The 16,511-nt window shown below is 38.4% G+C and overlaps 1 protein-coding gene across 1 annotated transcript in view; it reads right to left on the bottom strand.

Annotated features, from left to right (window-relative positions):
- The window catches only part of LOC108714735 (protein CFAP20DC-like), a 208,921-nt gene that overhangs the window by 161,234 nt on the left and 31,176 nt on the right, over positions 1–16,511 (bottom strand). The window contains exon 5 of the mRNA XM_041590936.1: positions 10,385–10,457. Within this exon, the coding sequence (XP_041446870.1) occupies positions 10,385–10,457 (73 nt within the window). The remainder of the gene's footprint in view (positions 1–10,384; positions 10,458–16,511) is intronic.

Raw genomic sequence — 16,511 nt, 5'->3', positions numbered from 1 at the left:
TGTGATATTGCACTTTCATTCATAAATAGCCCCTTTAGTCTGGATTTACAGAAGTACACATGGGGGGCCTTAGTTATCAAAATCTGAATTTTTCTGAATTATTTTAATATAAAAAGGTCTGACCAAACTAGAATCCACGATTGGACCTTATTTATTACTAAAAAAGCATGATTTAATCAGATCGGGACAAACACAAAATAAGTTTTTTTCCTGAATCTCTCTAGTTTTTCAGGCTTTTTCCCAAAAAGCAAGAATTTTTCAGATTTTTATCCAAAAAGTCCAAACTAGTCGGATTTTTGGGCTAATTCCAGCGCAGACCACAGAAACTTCCAAATAGGATATGGACCGATCCCATTGACTTACATAAAACCTCTGTAGGTCTGAGATGGTGGATTTTCAAATTCTGACTTTTTCCATCCTTGCGGTATAACAAATCTCGAAAGATTCAGGTTTTTTTTTCCAATAAAAATTTGGATTCTATAGTAAAAAAAAATAATCAAATTTTTAGAATTTTTGGCATTTGGACTTTAATAAATAACCTCCAAGGTGTATCAAATGAACACAATGGGGCAGATTTACTAAAGGGCAAAGTGAGTAATGCTGGCAACGATTCGCCCGCGTTAAAGCTTTCAGGCCGATTTACTAATGTGCGCAGGCGTAACTTCGCTAGCGAAAGAGACAGACACTCTCGCTCATTTCACCAGGTGAATTTTCGCTCTGGAGAATGGACTTTACTCCGCAAATTCACTAAATTCTGGATTTTACTGAACATCACCTCTAACGCCAGATTTGCCTTCACTAGCTCAGACCAGATGAAGTGCAATGGAGTGCATAGATCTTCCTCATTCTTCTGTTACTTACATCATATTATTTAGTGGAAAAAGTTTCTAAGTCCAAAAAACGCTGGCGTCTTTTCCATTTTTCAGAGTGATAGGCTGCAAAAGTCCTTAATATTTTTTTGGGTAACCAGGTCCCCCCATACATTTTCTAACATATGGAACATAAACTATAAAGTGGGCTCATGTGTAGGGCAATATAACTATTTTTTTAAATTTTTTAACTATCTATTTTTTTAATTAATGTTCCCTGGGCTTGTGTAATGTAATGTATTTGATGCAACATATACGTCCATTCAACTTTATAACTCCCGCCGTATGCAAATTAGCCTGAGCAAAGACCTCTAACGATGTTGCAGAATTGAACGCTAGCGTATCTTCGCTTTGATTGCTGAACGCTAGTGAAAATTCGCCAGCGTTCAGCGCCTTGGACGCAACTTTTCATTTTAGAAAACTAGTGCTGTCTGAGCGAATTTCCAGCCTGGCGAAGTGCTGTGATGGCTGCGAAGCCGTCCCTGGCGAATTTTAGTAAATGTACCCCTTTGATGGTGGGACCACTTGGTGGGTCCCTGGGTGATCGCCCCATTTGTGATGACTTTTGATACAAGTCAACTGCAATTTATCAGCTGTGTTAGTAAATACATGTCTCTGTGACCAAGTTGCCGCTAGTAATATCACCATTAGCATGGGACTTTGGGTTCTTTGTTCGGCTGTTTTATAAATGTGCCTGATTTAACAGAAAACAAATCAAAAGTGGCTTTTCTCATCAAACGGCGGAGCGCCTCTGACTGAAGTCGTATTTTTAGCTCCAATTTGCTGTTTTATGAAGAAAAAAGACCCAAACACTTCCCTGAGCATAATTTAGACCTGACTGTGTGAAGAGCTAAACTGTTTGCAAATACGCCTAATGTTTGTAACACCTTTCCTAGTCATACATTTTTAATAAACAGACTCGCAGGCACAACACGCGGCACACAGCAAAGTCGTGCTGACACATCTCCTCCTCCCTAATTAGCAGCACAAAGTCAGCTTTTAGAGGCATCTCGTCTCCGTTTTTGTTAATTATTCAGGAGAGAATAAAGGCAAAGAGCATGGCGGATATTGTTCCGTGCGCTAATCCAGATGGCAGAAAATACATCACTTATTGGCACGTCAGCGCTAAACACACACTGGAACATTTGGCCAGAATTCTGTGATACTTCATATGCTGTCGAGTGTAAACATACACAGATGTACAGGCACCTCCTGAGCCCGCAGAGCAAACAATCGCTGCCTTACTTCCCGTAGCGGGTAACTGTATAAATCAGTTTACTCAGGTGGTGAGATTATAAAGCGCATTGAGTTAGGGGACATTAAAGCAACACTGACACTATTTTTCCATTGCCGCAATGTTTATAGCCTGGCCATGCACTTTTGGTGACTTCGTTCTGGGAGATATGGGGCATAACTTTGTGTTGGGAGGTATGGGACCTGTTATTCAGAATGCTTGAGATTTTCCAGCTAAGGGATCTTTTTGTAATTTAGATCTTCATCCCTGAAGTCTGAAGTGTCAGCTCTGTAGTCCTCTTTGAGGAAAACTAACTGCACATCCTAGGGATAGGATCATTTTCTATCATAAATCTAATATACGTATGGGACCTGTTATCCAGAATGCGGGTTTTTTTTCCTGATAATGGATCTTTCCATAATTTAGATCTCCATACCGTAAAACAGTGATCCACAACCAGTAGCTCATGAGCAACATGTTGCTCTCCAACCCCTTGGATGTTGCTCCCAGTGGCCTCAAAGCAGGAGCTTGTTTTTGAATTCCAGCCTTGGAGGCAAGATTTAATTGTATAAAAACCAGGTGCACTGCTAAACAGAGCCTCAATGTAGGCTGACAAGCCATATAGGTGCTACTAAATGGCCAATTAAAGCCCTTATTTGGCACACCAGGAACATTTTTCATGCTAGTGTTGCTTCCCAACTCCTTTTACTTCTGCATGTTGCTCCTTCTAAAGGTTGGGCATCCCTTCCTTAAAGGAGACATATTATGTAAAAAACAAGAATGCACCAGTACATTCAACTCTTTTAGATATAGAAGGAATGTACTTTGAAAAGTTGTGTTTCTGGTTACACAAAGGCCCGGGCCAAGGGCGGCAGAATTTTAGGCACACCAAGCACACCCGCTTGGTTAGGAAGCACTGGGGATTCTCATGAGATACAATAGTTTTTAATATTTCCTGTGCACCGATCCCTAGTACTCTGGACCCGATGCTGAAAAAGCTAATCCCGCCCATTCCACTTCCTGCTGCCTCCTTTCCCAGGCTATGCAGGGGAGCCACTCAGTACACTGCACTGTAGGATAAGAACCAATCAGCAGCTAGGCTGACCTGACAGGGAACTGAGTCCTGTATTTGCTTGCGTGATTGCAGGGCTGTGATTGGCTGTGCTGTGCTTCTGGCAGGGACTGTTTGTACACGCCCACCCCTCATTTGAAACATGGACAGGGACCAGAGAACATCTACGGGGAGCTCCAGTAAAGGGTCCATATTTAAAGACAATATTAATTTACAGCCAAAGGTAAAACCATCACCATATAATATACATCATCGCCTACAAAATTATTATTTTTTTAAATGTATCCTATATGTCTCCTTTGAGTCTACTAAAAAGTCATTTGAGCATTAATTTAACCCAATAGGAATATGTTGCCTCAAATAAGGATGAATTATATTTAAGTTTGGATCTAGTACAAGGTACTGTTTTTTTTATTACAGAGAAGCAGTGTAATAAGAAGTTTATGAGTGAGCAAAAAGACTTTTCCTTGATATTGTTAATTTTTTTTAAGAAAATGTATAAACGCTAAAAAGCTTTTTGATCAGTTAAAAGTCCTGTTAACGTATTAATGTGGTATTTATGGGCTGAAAAACAAATTGTGAGAAAAAAATTAATACAGGTCAATGGCACTATGGGATTTTTGTTTGATCTGCCTAAACACTTAATACGGGTTTGGGATTTGTTATCCAGACCTGGAGTTTGGATTTTGGATCTTCATGCCTTAAGTCTACTAGAAAATCATGTAAACATTAAATAAACCCAATAGGCTGGTTTTGCTTCCAATAAAGATTAATTATATCTTAGTTGGGATTAGTGATGGGTAAATAAATTCGCCTGGCACGAATTCGCTGCAAATTTCCATGTTTTGCCACTGGAGAACATTCGCGAATCTCCCGCAAAAATTTGCAAGCGCCAAAAGTTTTTTTTTTGGATTTTTTTTTCACGTCTGAAAAGGTTGATTGCGTCAAAATCGATGCACGTCTAAATAGCCGCGCATCAACACTATTCGGAAAGCCATTGACTTTAATGCTGGCGTCAAAATTAACGTGAGTGACTTTTCGGACGCGCATCCAAAATTGTACACATCAATTTTCGACTCTCACGATTTTTTTCTCGAATTTTTCGCCGTTTTGCGAATTTCGTGGGAAATTTGGTAAATCGAAATGGGAGAATTCGCCCATCACTAGTTGAGATCAAGTACAAGCTACTAGTGATGTGTGGCTGGCCCGATACCAGTGGGTTTACCCGCATTACGGGTATTTGGCTGACCTCACACTCCTCTTTGCAGGTAGCGAGTAGGTTGAGCTCTACTCCTGCTCTCCCCGCCACCTTCAAATGCCAGCTTCCGGCTTTATAGCCACGCTCCTGCTTGCCCCACCCATTTTGTGATGACATCAGCAGGGCAGCGTGGGTCTATAAAAGGAACCCGCAAGTTGGATGCGGGCGGGTGCGGGCTGAGGGAAGGCGGGTTAGGGTCGGGTGCAGGTTGGTAAAAACCCGACCTGCACATCACTACTGTTTTATTATTACACACAAAAAGAAAATCATTTATAAAAAATTTGATTATTTGTTTAAAATGGAGTCTATGGGAGAAGTATAACAAACAAGGGAAAGTTGTGCTCACCACTAATTTTTAAAATCATTAGGCGGGGGTGCAATGAGGCTGTGACCACAAAATCCTCTTGTATTTGTCTATGGGAGAAGGCCTTTCCTTAATTTGAAGCTTTCTGGATAACGGGTTTCCGTATAACAGATTCCATACCTGTATAGCACCTGGATATTCTAACTGGATTCACCAATGAGCACCAGGGAGAGAAAATCAGGCTTTACCCATCCTGTACTCATTGCGCATATTTAGAATGTACTTTTCTTATCCCTTATTTGTCCTGCCTAAGGGCTTTATTTCAGCCCCCAGCCCTAATCCCCATATGATAACGTAAATCTGTAAAGGAATCCTCTGCAGCATTCAGCCTAAATTGGGGTTGAGAGTGTGCAGGCTGCGCAATATATTATGATCATTTGCTCACACTGAGCCGGATTCAATTCAGTAAGGAAAACGTTTATCACATGAAAACTCAGGGATGAGATTTCATTTGAGATTCAATTAAATTCAGAAACACTTACCACACGGTTTATCATACGAAAACTCCATGGAAGTCTAAGGGAAAAAACTGGAACTAAATTAGGAGAAAAGTTTTTTCTTCCTGAAGTAGATCCGGTCCATGAGTTTTTACATGATAAACCAGGAGATAATCTTTTCTCACTGAACTGAACCTGGCCCAATGAGTGGAAAAGAGAAAAACCAGGTCATGAGCAAAGAAATGGGACAACACTGACAAGTATCTCCTAAGGGGAATGAGGAGAAAACAAACACAAGGTACATTTATTACATTAATAAATAAATAAAGCTTCCCTAGAATTAAACAATTAAAGGAAAACTATACTCCCCAAACCATATATTTTTCTTATTGCATATGTAAAACCCTGCTTCATGTAAACAAACCATTTTCATATATATAATATATATATATATATATATATATATATATATATATATAATATCAAAACAGGGGGGTTGTGGGAGCACTCTAAAGGCTTTAAAGTATATATATAAGTATAATAAATGCTATTGCATATGTACCCAAAACAGGGGTTATTTTGTTACAAAGTTATGATCATAAAATTGATAAGCCACCATACCACGTCAAGGTAAACCCCGAATGGCGGTCCCTAACTTGTTTTATATTTTATGTGCATTTTAGCATTACCTGTAATCAATGTCCATTGCATTACCTGTAATCAATGTTTTGATATTATATATATATATATATATATATATATATATATATATATATATATATATATAGATATATATATATATACACAGGTATGGGACCTGTTATCCAGAATGCTCGGGACCTGGGGTTTTCCGGATAACAGATCTTTCCGTAATTTGGGTCTTCATGCCTTAAGTCTACTAGAAATTCATGTAAACATTAAATAAACCCAGTAGGCTGGTTTTGCTTCCAATAAGGATTAATTATATCTTAGTTGGGATCAAGTACAAGGTACTGTTTTATTATTACACAGAAAAAGGAAATCATTTTTAAAAATTTGGATTATTTGGATAAAATTGAGTCTATGGGAGACAGCCATTCCGTAATTCGGAGCTTTCTGGATATTGGCTTTCCGGATAAGGAATCCTATACTTGTATACCTTTTAGTAGTATGTGTGCATTTGGGTAATCCTAAATAGAAAATTGCCATTATAAGGGCCGCTACCCTGGGATCATACAACTCATGGGGCGCACATACTCGTTAGGTCAGATGAGCCAATGAATGGACAAAGATCTGTATTTTACTCCCACAGTTACAGTTACAGCTGCATTATTTCTCAGTATTTCTGGTAAGGGTGCACAGTACATCCCAAAATGGTGACTTTACAGGAACAGTTAAAGGGGACCTGTCACCCTAAGAAATAATTCCAAATTCTTTATTATCATGTTAGCTGAGCAAAATAAACTTACTTACTATGTATGTATTATTTACATTTTGTTTCCTTCAGTCTTGGAATTACACTATCGCAGCAAGCAGGCAGGAGCCATTTTGTAGGAAGATACGTAAGAAGTGCTGCATGGAAAGTGAAAGTAATTGACTGCCCCACCTCAGGCATAGAGGTGGGGCAGATCATATTTGATTGACAGCTCAAATATTTAAATACCTTTACAACAGGTATGGATGTTTTCATGAAAAAAAATATTTGTGTTGCGTGTTTAATTTGCAAAGAACTTTCATTGTGCAGCTTTTTATGTGTAGGTGACAGGTTCACTTTAAGTACAAAAATAAAAAATGGGTAAATAGATAGGCTGTGCAAAATACAAAATGTTTCTAATATAGTTAGCCAAAAACAGGCCCAAATCCGCTTCCACCACCAAAAAAAAATGTAAAAAAAATATTGCGCATACTCGGATGTGCACAAAATGTGGCGCAGCACTGCGGCACAGCGGGCCGGAGGGGGGCCCTGGGGCAGCAGCCCTGGTGGGCCCCGGGCCCCCCAGTCCGACCCTGGCCAAAAATGTAATGTATAAAGGATGAAGTGACTGGATGTGTAACATAATAACCAGAATCCAACTTCCTGCTTTTCAGCTCTCTAACTCTGAGTTAGTCAGTGACTATAAGGGGGGCCACATGGGACATAACTGTTCAGTGAGTTTGTAATTGATCCTCAGCATTCAGCTCAGATTCAAAAGCAACAGTTACGACCCATGTGCCCCCCCCAGTCTCTGATTGGTTACTGCCTGGTAACCAATCAGTGGAAACGATGAGATCTGAAAAGCAGGAAGTAATGTTCTGGCTATTATGTTACACATCCAGTCACTCCAGCCTTTATACATTACATTTTTGGCTAACTAACTATATTAGATACATTTTTTATTTTATCTATTTACCCAGTTTTTATTTTTATACTGAACTGTTCCCATAAGATATAAAAGGGCAATATTTATGGATCTATACAGGCACTAGCCTGGGGTATAAGGGTAAGTAATTATACCCACTTGAGTGTAATTTGCCATTCGTTATCCTTTAAAAACATGGAGAGGGTATTAAAACAAGCAGTACTCTAATTACACTCTTAAACTATTACTCTAATCCCAGAATCCTCCAATAACCAAAGTAGGGAAACGTTATTTTTATAGGATACAGAATATAAGTGTATCAGTATATAAGTATATAAGAATACGTTTATTCTTGGTGCTGAGTTCATTTCAAACTTGTTTAGCAAAGAGACTAGTCTGGCCGGCACTGCCCAATGTGTGTTAAAATGAATATATTATATTTGCTTTGTTTCTCTGCATGGCCAAGGCCGCTGTAAGTTCAGCCACTTCAGTTGGTGATAAATTGCTTTGCAGAAAGCCTTGCTTTTTATTGAAATAATTGCAAGAGGAGAATGCAAATAATCAAAGCAGCCTTGAAATGGCCCAGTAAATGTCTCTGTGTGCAGATGAGCCTTCATCCTCTCTGCATCGAGTGCATGAAAATGAGATACTGACAGAGCAGGACCCCAAATTAAAACTGGGAGGTAATAAAGTAGAGACAAACCAGAAACTCATGGCATTTGGGCCTGTGTGTGATTCTGTTAATGTGTCAGTGATTACATGTGATCTCTATACTGCAAGCAGGTTTGATTATCAATATATGGGTATAGGCTCTGTTATCTGGAATATTTGAGACCCCTTTCTAGATAAGAGGTCTTTCCTAGATTTGGAGCCCAATGCCTTAAGGCTACCAAAAAAACGTTTAAACATTGAAACTCAACAGGATAACAAATTACAAAGAAATTTGCTTAAAGGAGAACTGAACTCTTAAAATAAATTTGGCAAGAATGGGGCATATTTTATATAGTGAACTTATTGCACGAGGCTAAAGTTTGAGCTTGTCAATAGCAGCAATGATCCAGGACTTCAAACTTGTCACAGGGGGTCACCATCTTGGAAAGTGTCTGTGACACTCACATGCTCAGTGGGCTCTGATTGGCTGTTGAGAAGCTAAGCTTAGGGCTCGTCACTAATTATCCAGCAGAAAATGAGCTTCCCTGGCTGTAATATAAGCTGATGCTACAGGTTTGCTGATTATTCAATTCTGATGCTAATTGCACTGGTTTCTGTGCTGCCATGTAGTAATTATGTGTATTAATTACTAATCAGCCTTATATTGTGACATTTCTATTCTATGTGTACTGTACAGTGATGGGCGAATAGAATTGGGAAACGTCCGCAAAAAACGTGCCGTTCCGCCACTTCGCGAATTTCGCGGGAAATTCGCAAATTTTCTGGCTAGCAGCGCAAATTCACCCATCACTAGTACTGTATATTGTGAGTGGGTCCCTAAGCTCAGTAAGTGACAGCAGCACAGAGCATGAAAAGTTTGGATAGGCGAGGTTTTTAGCTTCCCAAACACAAATTTTACCAAATATTAAAGGGGTAGTTCAACTTCAAGTTAATTTTTAGTATGTTATAAAATGGCACATTCCAAGCAACTTTTCAATTGATCTTCATTATTTATTTATTATAACTTTTTAATTATTTGCCTTTTTCTTCTGACTCTTTCCAGCTTTAAACGGGGGTCACTGACCCCATCCAAAAACAAATGCTGTGTAAGGCTACAAATGTATTGTTATTACTCATTTTTATTGCTCATATTTTTATTCATGTCTCTCCTATTCATATTTCAGTCTCTTATTCAGATCGGTGTACGGTTGCTAGGGAAAATTTGACCCTAGCAACTAGATGGCTGAAATACCAAAGTGGAGAGCTGAAAAAGCTAAATAACTAAAAAAACACAAATAATAAAAAATGAAAAGCAATTGCAAATTGTCTCAGAATATAACACTCTACATCCTACTAACAGTTAATTTAAAGGTGAACAACAGTTTAAGAAATTGTTTCTGTCCCTAGTTATATGATTATTAGGTGGAACAGTGGCATGGACAGCTGGAGCAAACATTGTAACCAATGAGACGAAACCCACCTTAGCATTTACACCAAAAGGTACATACATGTAAGCATTGAGATTCTAGTACAGGTATAGGATCCGTTATCTGGAAACCCATTATCCAGAAAGATCTGAATTACGGAGAGGCTGTCTCCCATAGACTCCATTTTATCCAAATAATCCAAATTTATTTCTCTGTAATGATAAAACAGTAACTTGTACTTGATCCAAAACCAGCCTATTGACTTTATTTAATGTTTACATGATTTTCTAGTAGACTTAAGGTATGAAGATCCAAATTACCGAAAGATCCATTATCTGGAAAACCCCAGGTCCCCGAGGATTCTGAATAACAGTTCCCATACTTGTGAAGAAGCAAATAATGGAAAGAGCCAGTATCCAGAAAGCCCCAGGTCCCAAACATTCTGGATAACAGGTCCCATACTCGTATCACTATTTTCCTCTCAGTACAACGTTCTCTGATATAACTGCATTAGCAATAATAATATTTTCCCTAAACAGATGGAATATTCGTACTGCCCCCAGGGAATTGTCAGCATACTCTAGCATTCTGGAAATAACAATTAAATTAGCTTAATTACTTGTTGTCTACTTGATAAGTCATTGGTTTTTTTCTCATGCAAAATCTGCCACTAGCAATTAATGGCTCCCGCTACTAATTCAATTGATCAAGTGCCCCGTGTGCAGAAAGCGATGCGTTACATTTGGTTTCTTACAGCAACTCGGCAGAGAAGTCCTGTCCTAGCGGGATGTACAGCTGGAGGATCAGGAATCGCTGGATGAGGCCAACTATAATTAAGAGAAAAAAACAAACATTCATTTCTGTCTCGTTAAAAATATATTGAACTATAGAGTGCATAAATATGCATATTTCATATAAAACACACCCATTGAAGGTGAATGTACAATAAAAGATTTGCATATATACCCATATACTGTATATCTATATTGCCGTGTTATTAGTTGTTGAAAACAACCTGCTTTAGGGTAATGGCACACGGGGTGATTTTGACGGCTTTGAGCAGACAACCATGTTTCCAGGCTCTCTTAAAGAAAAAATATACCCCCAAAATGAATACTTAAGCAACAGATAGTTTACATCAAATTATGTGGCATATTAAAGAATGTTACCAAACTGGTCTATATATTTAAGAAAAATCTTGCCCTTTTACATCTCTTGCCTTGAGCCATTTCGTGATGGTCTGTGTGCTGCCTCAGAGATCACCTGACCAGAAATACTGCAGCTCTAACTGTAACAGGAAGAGATCACCTGACCAGAAATACTGCAGCTCTAACTGTAACAGGAAGAGATCACCTGACCAGAAATACTGCAGCTCTAACTGTAACAGGAAGAGATCACCTGACCAGAAATACTGCAGCTCTAACTGTAACAGGAAGAGATCACCTGACCAGAAATACTGCAGCTCTAACTGTAACAGGAAGAGATCACCTGACCAGAAATACTGCAGCTCTAACTGTAACAGGAAGAGATCACCTGACCAGAAATACTGCAGCTCTAACTGTAACAGGAAGAGATCACCTGACCAGAAATACTGCATCTCTAACTGTAACAGGAAGAGGTCACCTGACCAGAAATACTGCATCTCTAACTGTAACAGGAAGAAGTGTTGAAGCAAAACACAGATTTCTGTCTGTTAATTGGCTCATGTGACCTAACACGTATTGTTTGTTGGTATGTTTGTGTGAACAGTGAATCGTACGATCTCAGGGGGTGGCCTTTATTTTTTAAAATGGCAAGTTTCTGTTTATGATTACCCAATGGCACATACTACTAAAAAAGTACATTATTATGAAAATGTTTTATTTACATGAAGCAGGGTTTTACATATGAGCTGTTTTATGTGATATATTTTTATAGAGACCAACATTGTTTGGGGGGTATAGTTTTCCTTTAAGGTGGCCATACATGCACATATAAACTTTGTTTCATATGATCTTATTAGTGGGGAAAAAAACCCGTACGCCAGAGACATCTAGGAAGTGCTGAATGGAAAGTGAAAGTAATTGTCTGCCTAAGTCATAGAGGAGGGGCAGGCAATATTTGATTGACAGCTGAGATTTTTAAATGAGTTTACAAAAGCTATGAATGCTTTAATAAAAAAAAAATTTGGATTTCATGTTTAATTTGAAAAGGACTTTTATTATACAGATTTGTATGTCTGGGTGTCAGGTCCACTTTAAATTGAATATAGAACTATAAAATAGAACTGAAAATAGAACTCTCATTTACTCTCATTGACTTCTAAAGGATTTACCAGGTTTTATGAGATTGTATGAGATTTTTCGCAATTGATCAATCTGAAAATTCCAGTTATGACAACTCAAATTTTAAAAAAAATGTAGATATTTTTCTGCCACGTTTTTATAGAATTTTAATGAATTTGCTTGTTAGTCTGCATTTCAGTTATTTGGCGCCCCTTTGAAGAAGCCATAGTATTTTTATTTAAAAACACCTATATGATTTCTAGTGCAACTTTTGTTACCAGGTCATGAATATGTATCATTTAAGGCTCTACTGATCACATTAAACTGGGCGTGGCATTGTTTATAGAACTGATAAAAGATGGCTGAATGCATCAGAGCTGAAAAAAAATGCTATAAAACAAAAAAATGTGACTCCTACTTGAAAGAAAAGCTATTTACATGTACAGAATAGAACAGTGTGTCGGATCAGATTAATCATTTTTGCTGTTATTGTCCTTTAAAGAGAAAAATGAGGTCAATGAAAACATTATTAGACTACGGGTATTAAGGCAGAAAGGTCACCTACATATGTAGAGCTTTTGTTATTCATTACATGCTACCCATCAATTAAACTGTCAACTGTTACTCCGCCAGATGTCCCATCTATAAGGATGGGAGCAGCGAGCTGAAATCATTCATATTTTGTTTAAAAGCTTTTAAGCTAAACACGTCAGTGTCACGTTAGTATGATGTTCAAAGACGATGGATGAAAATGTCAGCGGTACCATGAAATGTATGTAATTATACATGCAACATGATTTCCTTCCCAACCAGTGATGAAAGAGAACATGTTTCCTTTATGGATGCACAGCATGTACTTTCTCGCTACCTTTTTAAAGATTTTCTTTTGCATTTGCTTATAAAGGGAAACAGGGAAAACATTCATGAAATAATAAAAAGGGGTTGTAAAGTCATGTTCCTGAGAAGTAAAAATATGCAAGCCACTTAAACCCTTAAAGGAGAAGTCTCCCCCCCCTCCTCCCCCCAGCCTACCTGCCCCCCTAATTTTTTACACACCCCTAGTGCAGATTCTGGCCTCAGTGTTCACGGCAGCCATTTTCTTCTCCGGTAATATTCGGGGATTATTTACTAAACTCCGAATGCAAAACTAACAAAAAATGTAGATTTTTTTTTTTTTAAATAAAATCGGACTTTTAAAAAATCACAAATTTTTCAAAATTTATCAAAGCCTGAGGATGGAAAAGTCTGAATCTGAAAATCCAGCATCTCAGACCTGTCGAAGTTGCATATAAGTCAATTGGAGAAGTCCCAATGATTTTTTTGATGTGCGTTGGGTTCCATGCAATGCGCCGAAGTTTTCGGGTGAAAATGGCGAAAAACATTTGAAAATCGGATGAAACAATGCAAAAAATCGTGAAAATCTGATTTTTTTTTACTGCAAATCAAATTTTTGGGAAAAAGTAATAATAAATAAGCGTAAAAAACCAGAGCGGATTTGATCGGAGTTTGGAGCAGAAAATATTGAGATGCATAGGACTTTGATAAATAACCCCCTTCGTGTCTTGACGGAAGTTTCGGCTTATGCACAGTTGGAGTAAATTTCCGGTCTCGAACAACTGCACATGCACCAAAAGTCAAGAAAATTTCTGAAAACTTTTCAGGAAATTTTCCTGACTTTCAGCGCATGCGCAGTTGTTCGAGACTGGAAATTTACTCCAACTGCGCATACGCCGAAACTTCAGACAAGAAGATTAACGGAGAAGAAGAAAATGGCTGCCGTGAACTCCGAGGCCAGAATCGGCACAGAGGGGCGAGTAAAAAATTAGGGGCCTTTGCCTGGGGGGGGGGGGCAGGTAGGCTGGAGAGAGGAGGGAGGGGGGTCTACCCAGGATAGGGGGAGGGTGTTTTTTTTATTACAGGTTGAATTCTCCTTTAAAGGAGAAGGAACGTTGTTTTCCACTTGGTGGTGCAAAATGTTAGGCACCCCCAAGTGAATGTATTTTACTTCAGGTGAATGGTTCAACGGACCTCTGCCATTGACTTGTAAATGAACTCTGCAGGTTTTAGGTGGCGAATATTCGAAGTAGAACTGTTTCCATGGTCAAGATGTGATAAATCTCACATTCAATTTTACATTCGAGTTGGTGCTTTTAAAGAAATCAAAAAGTCTAATTTACCATTCGAACCTTAATAAATCTGCCCCTAAGAGTGGCCCAAAAAGATCAGCACAGGCCCCATTGACTTCTATAGGACCTTGATAACTTTTAACAGGCAAAGTTTTCTATAAGCGATTTTCGTGGTATCTCGAGTGTTAAAAAGAAAAAAAACACAGATAATTAGAGATTTGTGGAAAATATCAAAATCCTATTGCTAGTAAATTAACTCCTTAATGTATAGAGATCCAAATTACATAAAGATCCCTTATCAAGAAAACCCCAGGTCCCAAGCATTCTGGATAACAGGTCCCATACCTGTAATAAGTATATAAAACTCAGAATACTAGCAGAGTTATGTTGTTCTGTTAATAATTATCGTTTCCTGTTTAATATCTCACTTCATTTACAATTGAGGAGCAGGCGTTACAATTTTTCTACTAATGCAGATACGTATGTTTCGGTGGCTTATACAATGCATATGATGTACTGTATGCCTTAGGCTACAAACTCAGGTATTTTGTTAAATTAAAAATGATAATATATATATATATATATATATATATATATATATATATATATATATATATATATATATATATGTGTAATAACTCCAAATGGGCAGCACACCGCCTTTGCAGCTTACCTCGGGTGCAAGGTAAAATAGGTAGGTAATATAGTAAAAATGACCAGCAACACCGAGTCTTTTGAAGAAAACAAATTGTATTCAAGTTACATGTAAAGCCTATATATATATATATTTCCCCAAAGAAATTTCTTTTAAATTGACACTTTATTAAAACGACCTAGTGCATAGTAGCATTGATTCAATAATGAGTTTATTATGCATGTATATGCCTCAGCTGCTCCATTGAAATTACTTTTGTAATGCATTTAGGTTTATTGTTGTTTATCGGAATATATACTGTATGTTCCGGGTATAATAATATCCTATGTTAATGCCGTGTCTCTCTGAGGGGAGCAATGCGTCATAATCTAATAATAAGCCATTTAAAATGCATGTGATAATTCATTGTGTGTTTAATATGCACTCAGTATGCATCTCCATGAAATGAGTTTGAAAAGAAGGAGATAGAAAAGTGATAAGTATGGCAAAAATGTAAAACAGTGGATCAAACATAAATGCATATTTCTACCCATTTCCATTCAGTTCAAAATGTGCTTATTGAGGTACAAAAAAACTATTGATCAAGGAGTATTAAAATTTAGGGATGCACCAAATCCACTACTTTGGATTCGGCTGAACCCCCGAATCCTTTGCGAAAGATTCGGCCGAATCCAGAACTGAATCTGAATCCTAATTTGCACATGCAAAATAGGGGTGGAAGGGGAAAATGTTTTTTACTTCCTTGTTTTGTGATCAGTGTCGGACTGGCCCACCGGGATACCAGGAAAACTCCCGGTGGGCCCAGGTATCAGTGGGCCTCTTGCTTCTAACCATTTGGCCTATTTCATGGTCATTCCCTATTTTTCAGGCTTAATAAAGGAAGAATAGAATATAGTAAGTAGATATAAAAGACTAGGAGAATAAAGAGGTTAAGTTAGGAGAGGAAAAATAATAGTTTGTATAGTGGGCCCATGGTTTAAGGCTTTATGGTGGGCCCACAATCTGAGGTTTTCTGGTGGGCCCCTGGCATCCCAGTCCGATACTGTTTGTGATGAAAAGTCCTGCCCCTAATTTACATTTGCAGATTAGGATTCCGTTTCAGGCAGAATCCTGCGGATTTGTTTCGGCCGGGCAGAAGGATTCGGCCGAACCCGAATCCTGCTGAAAAAGGCCGAATCATGTCCGAATCCAGAACCGAATCCTGGATTCGGTGCATCACTATTAAAATTAGGGATGCACCGAATCCACTATTTTGGATTCGGCCAAATACCTGAATCCTTAGCGAAAGATTCAGCTGAATACGGAACCGAATCTGTATCCTAATTTGCATATGCAAATTAGGGGTGGTAAGTGGAAAACATTTTTTTAAATTCCTTGTTTTGTGATGAAAAGTCACATGATTTCCCTTCCTGCCCATAATTTACATATATAGATTAGGATTCAGTTTCAGCCCGAATCCGAATCCTGCTGAATCCTGGCCAAATCCTGAACCTAATCCTAGAATCGGCACATCCCTTCTTATAGGTGCCAGTAAGCTTGCGGGGGAGATAGATAGAAGGGTTACTACAGTCACTATTTTCAAGTGGTGACATATGGAGCTTGACCGATGGTAGAATTGTTCAGGTATCTCCAGGTGTTGACATTCTACCCATTTGGCAGCAGCAAGAGTCAGTCGTTGAAGCCCTTCATTGCTGTTTAGCAGGGTGCCCTCACTGACCCATGCCACTCTCCCAGACCCACCATGGTGTAGAACATGTTCTGATGAGCTGAGCAGTGCTGTTATTGTCAATATGATGTGTGGCATCAGATCGACACCACACAATGTATAGGGCAGTA

The sequence above is a fragment of the Xenopus laevis genome, chromosome 4L, assembly GCF_017654675.1.
Source record: "Xenopus laevis strain J_2021 chromosome 4L, Xenopus_laevis_v10.1, whole genome shotgun sequence".
Lineage (NCBI taxonomy): Eukaryota > Metazoa > Chordata > Amphibia > Anura > Pipidae > Xenopus > Xenopus laevis.
Note: the sequence above shows the minus strand (reverse complement) of the source record. Positions and strands in the feature narration are given on the sequence as shown.